Below are 13585 nucleotides of genomic sequence, written 5' to 3' on the forward strand. Positions count from 1 at the left end.
TTATGTCTAAGAGGGTTCCATCAGCCAATCAGGGAACGCCACGTTGTGGCATCCTCCTGATCGTCTGTGTGCTCCTGTACTGTATGACAGGCGGCACACGGCAGTGTTACAATGTAGCGCCTATGCGCTCCATTGTAACCAATGGTGAGAACTTTGTGGTCAGCGGTTGACCGAAAGTAACCTCACCGCTGACCACAAAGTTCCCACCATTGGTTACAATGGAGCGCATAGGCGCTACATTGTAACACTGCCGGGTGCTGCCTGTCATACAGTACAGGAGCACACAGCCAATCAGGAGGGTGCCACAATGTGGCGCTCCCTGATTGGCTGATGGAACCCTCTTAGACATAAGTCAGAGGGGGTTTCTGGCATTCGGGGAAAGGGGTCCCATGTGAAAACATGGGGCCCCTTTCAGTGCGAGGTCGGGTGTCCGTTTTTTTATTTTGACAAGTACCTGGATTACAAATTACTTACAAGAAGAGGCTTCTACACTGGAGTATGTGAGTATAATTTTTTCCACAGGTACCCCATGGATTCTACATGGAGAAGAGGACCGACCCTCGTGTGAACATAAGGTAAGTATGTGTATATGGAGGTGTATATGTATTGTAACACTGTAGGGGTGCAAGGCGCCTTTTCCTGGGGAATATGGCCGCACGCAGCAGCTGAGGAACAACACAAGTCCAGTTTCTGGTACAACTGACCCCGGCCAGTTTTATTGAAACAGAAAATAAAACAAAACCCAAAAATAAAAATACCTTGCCTGTCCGGCACTAACTAAACATAAGATATTCCTAACTGTCACTAAACAAAACACAGAGTTCTTCAGTACATACTGTATAGCTTACTTGCATCAGAAAGCGTGTCTCTCACACACAGATCCTCCAGCCTTCCCAGGCAGTCTGCCTATACTAATCAGGTTAGAAGCACTATAACACTCTTACACAGCTGAAACCCTGATTAGCCCTCTGTGAGGCCAAAGACCCGAACTGGGCCCAATGTCTAGAACTCGCCTTATCTCTCTCTCAGAGCCTTTACCCAGCTTTTACAGCAAACTGAAAAGGTTCAGACAAAACAAAAAGCATTTTTCCTAGAAGTTAACATTTTCTAAAACATGTAAGACAAGAACCTGGGACAAATATACCTGCCCTCAAACACTATCCCAGTGTTCTTGTCACATATCCCCCTCCCCTGTTTCGACCTAGGGGCCGGAACACTTGTAGCCCCCAAACAGAAGATGCGAGACAATGCATCTGCGTTGGCCAATTGTGTTCCCGGTCTATGTTCGACAGTAAACTTAAAGTCCTGCAACGCTAGAAACCATCTAGTTACACGAGCATTCTTGCCTCTATTTACATACATCCATTTTAAAGGGGCATGGTCCGTCACTAGTCTGAATTGTCTACCCAAGAGGTAATACCTCAAGGTATCTAGTGCCCACTTAATGGCCAAAGCCTCCTTTTCCACAATGGCATACCTTTTTTCATGCTCATTGAGTTTCCTACTCAAATAAATGATAGGGTGTTCGTCCCCATCTCTGGTTTGGGACAGCACAGCACCTATCCCTACCTCTGAGGCATCTGTCTGTACCACAAATTCTTTTGAAAAATCTGGTGTTATCAACACCGGTTGTGAACACAAAGCCACTTTTAACGCTTGGAACGCCTTTTCTGCATCAGGGTTCCATTTCACCACATTTGACTGCTTCCCTTTGGTAAGGTCTGACAACGGCACCACTGTGGTCGCAAAATTAGGAATAAACCGTCTATAGTACCCAGTAATTCCCAAAAAAGCCCTTACCTGTTTTTTATTCACTGGACGAGGCCAGTTTTGAATAGCATCAACTTTATTCAATTGGGGCCTAATCAGACCTCTGCCTATGGTGAAGCCCAAGTATTTGACCTCCTCCATTGCGAGGCAGCACTTCTTTGGGTTAGCAGTTAACCCTGCCTCTCTGATTGAGTCCAGTACTGCTTGTACTTTAACCAAATGGGACCCCCAGTCTGTACTGTGAATTACCACATCATCCAAATAGGCAGCTGCATATTTTCTATGGGGCCTCAAAATTTTATCCATCGCCCGTTGAAAGGTTGCTGGAGCCCCATGCAACCCAAAGGGTAACATCTTATACTGGTACAGCCCCTCCGGAACCGAAAAGGCTGTTTTTTCTTTGGCGCTATCAGATAAAGGTATTTGCCAGTAACCTTTGGTCAGGTCCAATGTGGTGAGAAACCTGGCTGTTCCCAGCCTTTCTACAAGCTCATCCACACGGGGCATGGGGTATGCGTCAAACTTGGACACCTCATTTAACTTACGAAAGTCATTACAGAAGCGTATGCTACCGTCGGGCTTCGGGATGAGCACTATGGGACTGGACCACTCACTGTTAGACTCCTCTATGACTCCCAGTTCTAACATGGTTTTAACTTCCTTAGAAATAGCTTCTCGCTGAGCTTCAGGAATCCTATATGGCTTTAAATGAACCCTGACCCCTGGTTCTGTGACAATGTCATGTTTTATTATGGTCGTTCGGCCAGGCAGCTCTGAAAATACCTCCCTATTTTGGCTGAGAAATTCTTTAACCTGATTGTTCTGATCAGCTGATAATGTCTCTGACACCTTCACTGCGGGAAGCAACCGGGGTGAAGACACCGAAGGGCAAGGCTCCGCTGACAGAGACAACCTATCTTTCCAGGGTTTGATTAAGTTAACATGGTAGATCTGTTCGGGTTTTCTCTTTCCCGGCTGGTATACTTTGTAATTAACCTCATTCACTTTTTCCCTAATCTCAAATGGACCCTGCCATTTAGCTAGGAATTTGCTTTCCACAGTGGGTACCAAAACAAGAACTCTATCGCCAGGAGCAAATTCCCGTATCTTGGCACTCCGGTTATAGACCCTCTGTTGAGCACTTTGGGCCTGTTCCATGTGCTCTCTGACAACAGGTACCACGGCTGCAATCCTATCCTGCATTTGTGTTACATGCTCAATAACGCTTCTATAAGGAGTGGGCTGTCCTTCCCACGTCTCTTTGGCAATATCCAACAGCCCTCTGGGGTGTCTACCATACAACAAATCAAATGGAGAAAACCCCGTAGAGGACTGAGGAACTTCTCTGATGGCCATTAACAAGTAGGGCAACAAACAATCCCAGTTTTTCCCATCTCTCTCAACAACCTTTTTTAACATACTTTTTAATGTTTTATTAAACCTTTCCACCAACCCGTCAGTTTGGGGATGGTAGATGGACGTCCTGAGGTGAGTGACCTTAAATAACTTGCACAACTCTTTCATGATCCTTGACATAAATGGAGTACCTTGGTCAGTCAAAATTTCTTTTGGTATTCCCACTCTACTAAATACCTGCACCAGCTCCCTAGCTATCGCCTTGGTTGTGATAGTGCGTAAAGGGACAGCCTCTGGATATCGAGTGGCATAGTCCATAATTACCAGGATATACTGATGGCCCCGAGCAGACTTTAACAAGGGCCCCACGAGATCCATGGCTATTCTGTCAAACGGGACCTCTATAATAGGCATGGGAACTAGTGGGCTCCTGAAATGGGGTCTAGGGGCATGATACTGGCATTCAGGACAGGAAGAACAATATTCAGACACTTCTTTATAAACCCCTGGCCAAAAGAACCTTTGTAAAACTCTTTCAGTGGTTTTTTCTGCCCCTAAATGTCCTGCGGTAACGTGACTATGAGCTAAATCTAGTACCGTTCTCCGATAAGGCTGGGGAACTACCAGCTGTTCCACCACATCCTCACCCCTTTTGACAATGTGGTACAAGAGCTCATTACAGATGGCCATGTGGGGATACGTAACCCTGTCACCTGGTACCACAGGTTCCCCATTAACAATCTTAACATTCTCTCTAGCCTTTATTAAGGTAGGATCCTTTAACTGTTCAGACGCAAACAGATCCTTCTTTACCTCCAGGTCAGACACGCTTTCAGTTCTAACTACTATGTCTCTGTTCCCGGCAAGAGGGTCCTCACTGGACTCCCCATCTGTCACTTCCCCAGCCAAACTAGCAAAAGGCAAAGGGCCAGAAAGTTCCGAAGACCCACGTACATCCATAAAATCACCGGTATTATCAACTGGCTTTTTACTTCTCACATCTGTTGATAACCGTGATTCCCACAGTTTCCAAAAATGAGGAAAATCCCTCCCTATTATGGCCTCATGCACCAAGGTAGGGACCAGTCCCACTTTAACCATTGCTGACCCACAACAAGTTTCTATATTCACCTCAGCAGTGGCATAATGTTGGGTATCCCCATGTATGCAAGTTACCCCAATAGGTATTTGCTGGACCTTTAAGGGGTTCACTAACCCAGCTTTCACGAGGGTAACTAAACTTCCTGAATCTAGCAAGGCCTCTACCCGGTTACCCTCTAAGAACACATCACACATTTGTTTTTCCAGCTCAGGTGAAGGTACCACAGTACAGGCTAACCTAGCAAAGAAAGACATTCTGCGACATTCAAAGGCAGCATCACATTGCATGGGTTCTTGCGTGACTGGGCAATTGGCAATAACATGACCTGGCATACCACACCTAAAACATTTAACCACACGATTATCAACCCGTTTGGGCAGCATAGACCGTTCTAGCCCCATTGGCCTGTCTCCAGGGCCAGTGTTTACAGTCTCTCCAGCCCTGCGTTCTCTTAACCGCCCAGCAACGTTTTCCCACGGAACAGTCTTACCAGTCTTTACTAAAGGGCGCTGTCGAGGATCTATGGGTTGCTGGGTGGTCATCAGTAGTTCCTCTGCTGCCAAATACCTCTCTACCATGTCCACTAATTGGTCAGCAGTACCCGGGTTTCCATGGCTCACCCACTTGCGCAGGACCATGGGCAAAGATCTCAAGTAGCGGTCCATGACGACTCTTTCCACCATCTGGGGACCAGTTAATGTCTCTGGCTGTAGCCATTTTTTTGTTAGCTGAATAAGGTCGTGCATCTGGGAGCGCGGAGGCTTCTCCATGGCGTACAGCCAACGGTGCACCCGTTGTGCTCGTACTGACAGCGTGACTCCCAGGCGGGTCAGGATCTCAGTCTTTAGTTTATCATAGTCCCGAGCCTCAGCAGGGCTTAAATCAAAGTAAGCTTTTTGGGGCTCACCTGACAGGAAAGGTGCCAGCAGACTGGCCCACTGTGCTTTTGGCCAGTTCTCACGCTCTGCAGTCCTTTCAAACGTGGTCAAGTAGGCCTCCACATCATCAGCCTCTGTCATTTTCTGCAGGAAGTGACTGGCCCGTATAGAACTAGAGCTGGTCGGAGCAATGACGGCCACATCTCCAATCCGGGCTGCAAGGCTCTGCACCACTTCTGTTAAGGCCTGTCTATCCTGACGCTGTTGCCTGTAAAGTTCATCAACAACTGCCTGCTGTTGTCTCTTATTTTCCTCCATTGCCACCTGCTGCTGTCTTATATTTTCCTCCATTGCCACCTGCTGCTGTCTGTTGGCCTCCTGCTGTAGTCTCCAATTTTCTTCCATTGCCACCTGCTGCTGTCGGTTGGCCTCCTGCTGAGCCGCTGTAGCTTGCAGCAAGGCTTTAAGCAGATCCTCCATGTCGACAGATTTTTCAGGCGGCTTTGTAGCTGCTTTCACCCAGGACATATCAAACCCTCAGGGGTGAGTCTCAGTAACTTCACACTGGGCTGTATCTGCATAAACCACCGTTTTCTGCAGGCCTCACAAAGCTGCTGCTTTCACTTATGCGCAGAACGGTGTGCTCGCATTCTCCACCAAGTTGTAACACTGTAGGGGTGCAAGGCGCCTTTTCCTGGGGAATATGGCCGCACGCAGCAGCTGAGGAACAACACAAGTCCAGTTTCTGGTACAACTGACCCCGGCCAGTTTTATTGAAACAGAAAATAAAACAAAACCCAAAAATAAAAATACCTTGCCTGTCCGGCACTAACTAAACATAAGATATTCCTAACTGTCACTAAACAAAACACAGAGTTCTTCAGTACATACTGTATAGCTTACTTGCATCAGAAAGCGTGTCTCTCACACACAGATCCTCCAGCCTTTCCAGGCAGTCTGCCTATACTAATCAGGTTAGAAGCACTATAACACTCTTACACAGCTGAAACCCTGATTAGCCCTCTGTGAGGCCAAAGACCCGAACTGGGCCCAATGTCTAGAACTCGCCTTATCTCTCTCTCAGAGCCTTTACCCAGCTTTTACAGCAAACTGAAAAGGTTCAGACAAAACAAAAAGCATTTTTCCTAGAAGTTAACATTTTCTAAAACATGTAAGACAAGAACCTGGGACAAATATACCTGCCCTCAAACACTATCCCAGTGTTCTTGTCACAGTATGCATTAAAGTTATACTTTCAAGGTGCGTGTCTTTTTTGTTTTTATTGGGGTATTTTTTTAGTAGTAGTACTACAGGTACCAGCGGGCCCGGTTTTCCTCCGCATGCTGGTACTTGTGGTTCTCCAAGTACCAGCTTGCGGGGGAGGCTTGCTGGGACTTGTAGTACTGCTACTAAAAACAATATTCATTTTTTTACACAACGGCTATCAGCCTCCCATCCGCAGCCCTTGGATGGGGGGGACAGCCTCGGGCTTCACCCCTGGTCCTTAGGTGGCTGGAGGGGGGGACCCCTTGATTGAAGGGGTCCCCACTCCTCCAGGGTACCCCGGCCAGGGGTGACTAGTTGGTTATGTAATGCCAGGGCCGCCGGGAGCTATATAAAAGTGTCCCCCGGCTGTGGCATTATGTATCTGGCTAGTGGAGCCCAATGCTGGTTTCAGAAATACGGGGGACCCCTACGCTTTTTGTCCCCCGTATTTTTGGAACCAGGACCAGGTGCAGAGCCCGGTGCTGGTTGTTTAAATATGGGGGAACCCCTCTCATTTTCCCCCCCATATTTTTGCAACCAGGACCGGCTCAAAGAGCCCGAGGCTGGTTTTGCTCAGGAGGGGGGACCCCACGCAATTTTTTTACAAAAAATAAACACTTTCCCATCCCCTTCCCACTGATAAACATGCACGGATGTCATGGATCCGTGCATGCCTATCCAAACACGGGATAAAAAAGCAGGTCTGTTTTTTTTAGCACTTTTTCACAAATTGTATTTCTGCACTGCAGTGTTTGGCTATTGTCGGCAGTGTTTGTGATTTGCACTTTTTAGTAAATTACCGATTTCTACCAAATTGCAGGCGTATTTGACCGATGGTGTATTGATTCGTGATTTTTTCCTAAGACTTCCAAAATATTACGAATGCCCTCATCACTGCCGAGATATTTGCTTAGTAAATTACCGAAATGACACTTTGAAGAAAAAACGGCATCTCGGTCAAAATCGGGACCTTAGTAAATATACCCCAGTGTCTTTCTTTGTGCATGCTGATAGACTCCACAAGTGCCATCCTTCTCTATGGACTATATTATGACTTAAGGTGAACATGCACCGGAGCAAGCTGCAACTATATAAACACATGAGTGCGGAGCATTCTAGCAAATATATATACAGGTGATCATTGGTTTTTAAGTTGCTCCTATAGAGATTTGTCAGCAACTACAATGTGCACATTAATGTAAGTCATGGATTACACGTGTGCTGTGTTCTAACTGTGCGCTGTACGTGGTGTAACAGGGGTGTAGTTATTAGGATATTATCATCTATTGGGCTAGAACATCAGATTACAGTATTTGTTGTTCACCTCCTAGTGGCTTGTAGAAGGATGTAATCTTCCAAAGCAAATAATAAAATCTCTCTTGAATGTGTTTCATTTGACAATAGCAACCAGCTTATTGATCGGGTCATTAGGTGAAATCTCCTAAGACACTGCAGTCTCTATCAATGATTGTATCACTTGCTGTTAACAAGCAATCATTGGTTACTGTGTAACATGTTCTATTTCAGGATGAGATTTTACATTATGTGACTGTTGTCTCTTTCAGACATGCATCTAAACCCAGGTTTTTGCACATGAACGTGCATCAATGTGGGATTTCTGCATGTGTGAAAGGATGCAACCCAGTACAAAGTCCCAGGTGCGGGGTTGGACTTGCCCAAAAGGTGTACAAGGGTTAACCCCCGGTGGGCCCCACCTCTTCCCCTAAGGATCACGTTTCATTTCTGCATTTGAATTATACATTATACATACTGTACTGGGGCCTAAGTTCATGCCTGGCACCCGGAGGCGAAATAGACGGTGGTGCCCCATCCCCCCAGTTTCTCTGGCTTGCACATGTGCTAACGTCCCCACGACTTGCCAATGGTACATTGATAATAAATAGAGCCTTAGGAGCGGTTTTATCAAAGCTCAGAAAGAGATAAAATTGTGAGAGATAAAGTACCAGCCAATATGCTTCTGCCTTACATTTTTCCCGGTGGGCCCTCCATACCCCAGTCCGACACTGTCCGACTCTTCAACTATGCTCCTGACTATGGTCATGAAGCTGAGACCCGGGAATTTGCCGGCTGCTAGACTCAGCAAATTCCTGGGTCACATGTCTGAAAGGGGTATTATGTGAGTTTACCAGCTAAAGTGCAAAATCAGGAACCAGGACCTTTTTGTAAATATCCATTTCAAACCAGCTGCTGCTCTCTCAAAAGATATGGGACGCTGAATCCCAAAAGTGACGTAAAAACTTGAAGAGCACAAAAGAGTGAGCACAAGCGGAGTAACTACAGTATCTCATGAATATTTAATCAATGAAGTAGAACAAAATATAAATAAAAGTAAAAGATTATACATAAGCATACAAGAGACATAGGGGGTAATTCAGAGTTGATCGAAGCAGCAAATTTGTTAGCAGTTGGGCAAAACCATGTGCACTGCAGGGGGGGGCAGATATAACATGTGCAGAGAGAGTTAGATTTGGGTGGGTTATATTGTTTCTGTGCAGGGTAAATAATGGGGGTCATTCTGAGTTGATCGTAGCTGTGCTAAATTTAGCACAGCTACGATCGTAAACTCAGACATGCGGGGGACGCCCAGCACAGGGCTAGCCCGCCCCGCATGTCAGTGCCGGCCCCCCCGCACAAATACAAAAGCATCGCACAGAGGCGATGCCTTTGTATTTGAGGAGTAACTCCCGGCCAGCGCAGCTCCTGCGGCTGGCCGGGAGTAGCTCGTCGCTCCCGCTGGCCGCAGTGGCTGTGTTGGCCGGACCGCTCCCCCTAAACGGCGGCGTTCAGCCCCCTCCCGCCTAGCGACCGCCTCTGTCTCAGATGTGATCGATAGGTAACAAAAGCTGCCATGCGCAGTTCCGACCCGATTGCTGCGCTGTGACAAACTGCAGCGAGCGATCAGGTCGGAATGACCCCCAATGGCTGCTATATTTTTACACTGAAATTTAGATTTCAGTTTGAACACACCCCACCCAAATCTAACTTCTCTGCACATGTTATATCTGGCCCCCCTTGCAGTGCACATGGTTTTGCCCAAATGCTAATAAATATGCTGCTGCGATCAACTCTGATTTAGGCCCATGGGGGGGGGCATTCCGAGTTGATCGCTAGTGAAAAATGTTCGCAGCGCAGCGATTAAGTGAATATGTGGCACTTCTGCGCATGTGTATGCGGCGCAGTGTGCACGCGCAACTTACTTTCACAACGGGCAATGTATTTTTACACAAGGTCTAGCGACGCTTTTTAGTCGCAATGGCAGCCGCAGAGTGATTGACAGGAAAGGGGCGTTTCTGGGTGTCAACTGACCGTTTTCAGGGAGTGTTCGAAAAAACGCAGGCATGCCAGGAAAAATGCAGGCATGGTTGGCCGAACGCAGGGCGTGTTTGTGATGTCAAATCCGGAACTGAATGGTCTGAAGTTATCGCAAGCGCTGAGTTGGTCTGGAACTACTCTAAAACTGCATGATTTTTTTTTGTAGTCGCTCTGCGATCCTTTCGTTCACACTTGTGCTAAGCTAAAATACACTCCCAGAGGGTGGTGGCTTAGCATTCGCACAACTGCTAAAAACTGCTAGCGAGTGAACAACTCGGAATGACCCCCATAGGCCCTCATTCAACATCTGTTGCAGTTTTGCTAAATTAACAAAACTACAACTGCTTGTGATCGCATGCTGAGTGCCACCCAGCACAGGGAAAGGCCACCTAGCATGCCAATGGCGGCCAGTGGTGCAATCGCAATTGAATTGCGATCGCATCGCTGATTAAGGGAAACTCCCTGCCTACGCAGCCTGATTGCGAAGGCAGTCGGGGCCCCGCCATTCTCTTCATTGCAGCGTGTGATGTCACATGGCCACCCCAAACCCGCCCCTATTGCTTTTGCCATGGTCCCGCAATGCCAAGTCACTGCCCCCACAATGCTGTGTTGTCACCCCTGACTACCCCGCAAACGTCTCTGCCTGTCAATAAGGCAGAGGTGTTCGCATCAATGCAATGCAATCACATTTCCTAGCCCACGCATGCGCAGAACAGGACGTGTGCATTTGCACTGGGCATAAAGACGGCATAATGTGATCGCATCGCATTAGCGGGCCTTACTGAATAAGGCCCATAGGGCAGTGTCCTATTAGCCCCGAAGTGATTTTGGCCAATCAAAATAGTCAGATATCGCGATAATGACTGATGGTTATCCAATTAGAGGCCATTTTGATTGTCTGAAATTGGATCCGTGATCACTGGAAAAAGCAGGAAAAGATTTTCCGATTCCCCTTCCGCATTCTCTGCCTGGTGCTGGCTCAGATTCCGTAAACTTGGCCTGATTCATGTTTGTAAATAGAGCAAAAAATATACGCAAGTGGAGCAAATACATTTATATTGTTTCTGTGCAGGGTAAATACTGGCTGCTTTTGTATGTAGCCCACAAGTGCTGGACAACTTTTTACACTGCAATTTAGATTTCAGTTTAAACACACCCCACCCAAATCTAACGGTCTCTGCACATGTTGCATCTGCCCCACCTGCAGTGCAACATGGTTTTGCCCAGTTGTGTACGTCTTTGCTTTACTTACAAAAATAAATAAGGTCCATTGTTACTGTGTGCATCAGTTTCCCCCAAGGAGTCTTTCACAAACTTGAAAAACTCATCCAAAATGCTGGGGAAGTTCCAGGACCAGCAATTATCAGTACTTTTAGGCTACGGCCACACATAGCAGCCAAGCTTGGCCGCAAGGAGACTGCACATGGGCCTATGCAGGTGCCCACACATGTGCGGCAGTCCCGTCGCCGCCGTATCCGACCGCAGCATGCGGATGACAGGACGGCGGGATTTCATTGTGAACACATACATTTCAATGTATGTGTTCACACAGTGCGGCTGTGCCGCACTGTGCTCCATTGAAATCGCGTGTGTCACTGGGATCCATGTGCACACAAATCCCCCCTACCGGCCAAGCGGGTCCCGTTCAGCCTGACCCACTTGGCCGCTATGTGTGGCCGGAGCCTTAGCACATTGTGGATATATTTTCACTAAGAATTCAAATATCTGCCATGAAATGGATTATTAATACTTGTGGCAGTACCAAGATTATTAATACACAGCCCCCTTAGAAAACACATTTCCCTAACAAGATAGGTTAGTAACTTGTATCAACTGTAGCACAAGATTCAATAAATACAATATTGCAATAGTTGCAACATGTGTACTGGAGGCATTACAGAGAGGGAAATAAAAACGGAACCATTAATAACCCCTTCAAGCTAATTAAGCTTTGTTTCCCTGTTCTCCCCCTGGTGTGTTTATTTCTTAAGCATTCATTTCTAGGAACGCAGACTGATTTCAGTGTTTCAGTGATACATCTCTCAACAATATCATTAATCTGGAGTTTAAAAGGCTCCACAGGATAGATAGTTTTTTTTATTGTATTTATTTTGACAAAACTGAACAGAATTTCATGACTTATTTTTGTGCTGTTTGTTTTACAGCAACTCCTCCTCCTCCTTCTCTTGCATCGAAAGGACTGGATGGTGGTGCCATAGCTGGTATCGTTATTGGCGTGCTCGCCGGGGTGACCATAATCCTTGTTATATTGTTCTTCATATTCAAGAAAAGTATGTATATGTGTATTGTTTATGCTATATCCTTATTTCCTCATGCTAGCACCTGGTATAGTTGTACAGGTATGGGATCTATTATGCAGAACCTGTGGATCTATTTTTCTCCAGTTTGGAGGATTACGCAAATACTATAAACATACTAAAATACCTCAAATACCCCCTCCCCCCCCCCCCCATTTAAAGTGTTCATCAGCGACAGCGCTCCTCACAGTGGCGGCTGGAGGGGAACTTTGTGACCATTCATCACCAGCAAATAGCAGCAATTATGTACTTCTTCATCCTGTCAGGATTTAGGAACACTGTTAAAGACGAACACAAACCAAATTTTTACACAGTTGAGTACTTATCGGCTGACTGTCCATGCGTCTAAGTCGTACTGTGTATGTGCTATGCTGGTCTTGCAGTGGGGTCGCAGAGAGGCTTTATTTGCAAAGTGGTTAGTTTGGGAGAAGATGTGGGGAGTGGCAGCAAAAATGCAGGTACATTGTGACGGGTGTAGTATGGATGACCGGCGGTCAGGAGACCGCCGGTCAGCTTACCGACGCCGGGATCCTGGCGTGGAGGGGTGAGTGCAGCAAGCCCCTTGCGGGCTCGGTGCGCTCGCCACGCTGCGGGCTCGGTGCACGGGTTCTATTCCCACTCTATGGGTGTCGTGGACACCCACGAGTGGAAATAGTCCCTGTTGGTCGGCATGCCGACCATCGGGATAGTGAGGGGTCGGGATGGTGGGGGAGGTCATGTGACTGTCGGTCTCCCGACCGCCGGTCACATGAATACCACCTCATTGTGACTGTCTTCAGGGCGTGTCTCAGCCTGCAATCCCATACACTTCCTGCAGCCATGCTGCACAGCCATAGGACTAGTCAGAACTTCAATAACTTCAATAAGCTGCATCTCTGTACATAGCCGCTGGAGCTCCCAAAGGTGCCGGTCAGCCTGCTGCAGCATCTGCATATTATTGCACTGTTGCTGCATACACATTCGCAGCTGCTGCATCTCTTAATCAGGTCCACTGTGAATAATGGGATTTTGGATACAAACTAAAATACCTGTACTTCTGTGTACCATGGGCTTAATTCTGAGTTGATCGCAGCAGCATATTTGTTAGCAGTTGGGCAAAACCATGTGCACTGCAGGGGGGACAGATATAACATGTGCAGAGAGTGTTAGATTTGGGTGGGGTGTGTTCAAAGTCAACTAAAATCTAAATTGTGTAAAGTGTAAAAATAAAGCAGCCAGTATTTACTCTGCACAGAAACAATATAACCTACCCAAATCTTACTCTCTCTGCACGTTATATCTGCCCCCCCTGCAGTGCACATGGATTTGCCCAACTGCTAACAAATTTGCAGCTGCGGTCAACTCTGAATTACCCCCCATGTCTGGTTATACTGTGCATGTTCTGCTTTGTGTAGTTATACAGTTGTTTTTTCTTACGCTACACTAAAACTAGTGCATATAGAATTTGTCATGGCAGCGTTTCATTGTGTGTCTGTTCTTTGTACCCTATTTATTATCACCTCTTTTGAGGGATAAAGTATAAAAATTATTTTTTTATTTATTTATTTGTTTAATTTTTACCT

The 13585-nt window shown here is 46.7% G+C and overlaps 1 protein-coding gene across 2 annotated transcripts in view; it reads left to right on the forward strand.

The window, feature by feature from the left end:
* Positions 1–13585, forward strand: part of LOC134966062 (carcinoembryonic antigen-related cell adhesion molecule 1-like) — a 78865-nt gene that overhangs the window by 36434 nt on the left and 28846 nt on the right. For both annotated transcript variants that reach the window (XR_010188578.1, XM_063942527.1), the window contains exon 8: positions 11871–11996. Coding sequence is in view for 1 of the 2 variants with exons in the window: in XM_063942527.1 (XP_063798597.1) it covers positions 11871–11996 (126 nt within the window). In the remaining variant the exon portion in view is untranslated. The remainder of the gene's footprint in view (positions 1–11870; positions 11997–13585) is intronic.

Source organism: Pseudophryne corroboree, chromosome 10 (genome assembly GCF_028390025.1).
Source record: "Pseudophryne corroboree isolate aPseCor3 chromosome 10, aPseCor3.hap2, whole genome shotgun sequence".
NCBI lineage: Eukaryota > Metazoa > Chordata > Amphibia > Anura > Myobatrachidae > Pseudophryne > Pseudophryne corroboree.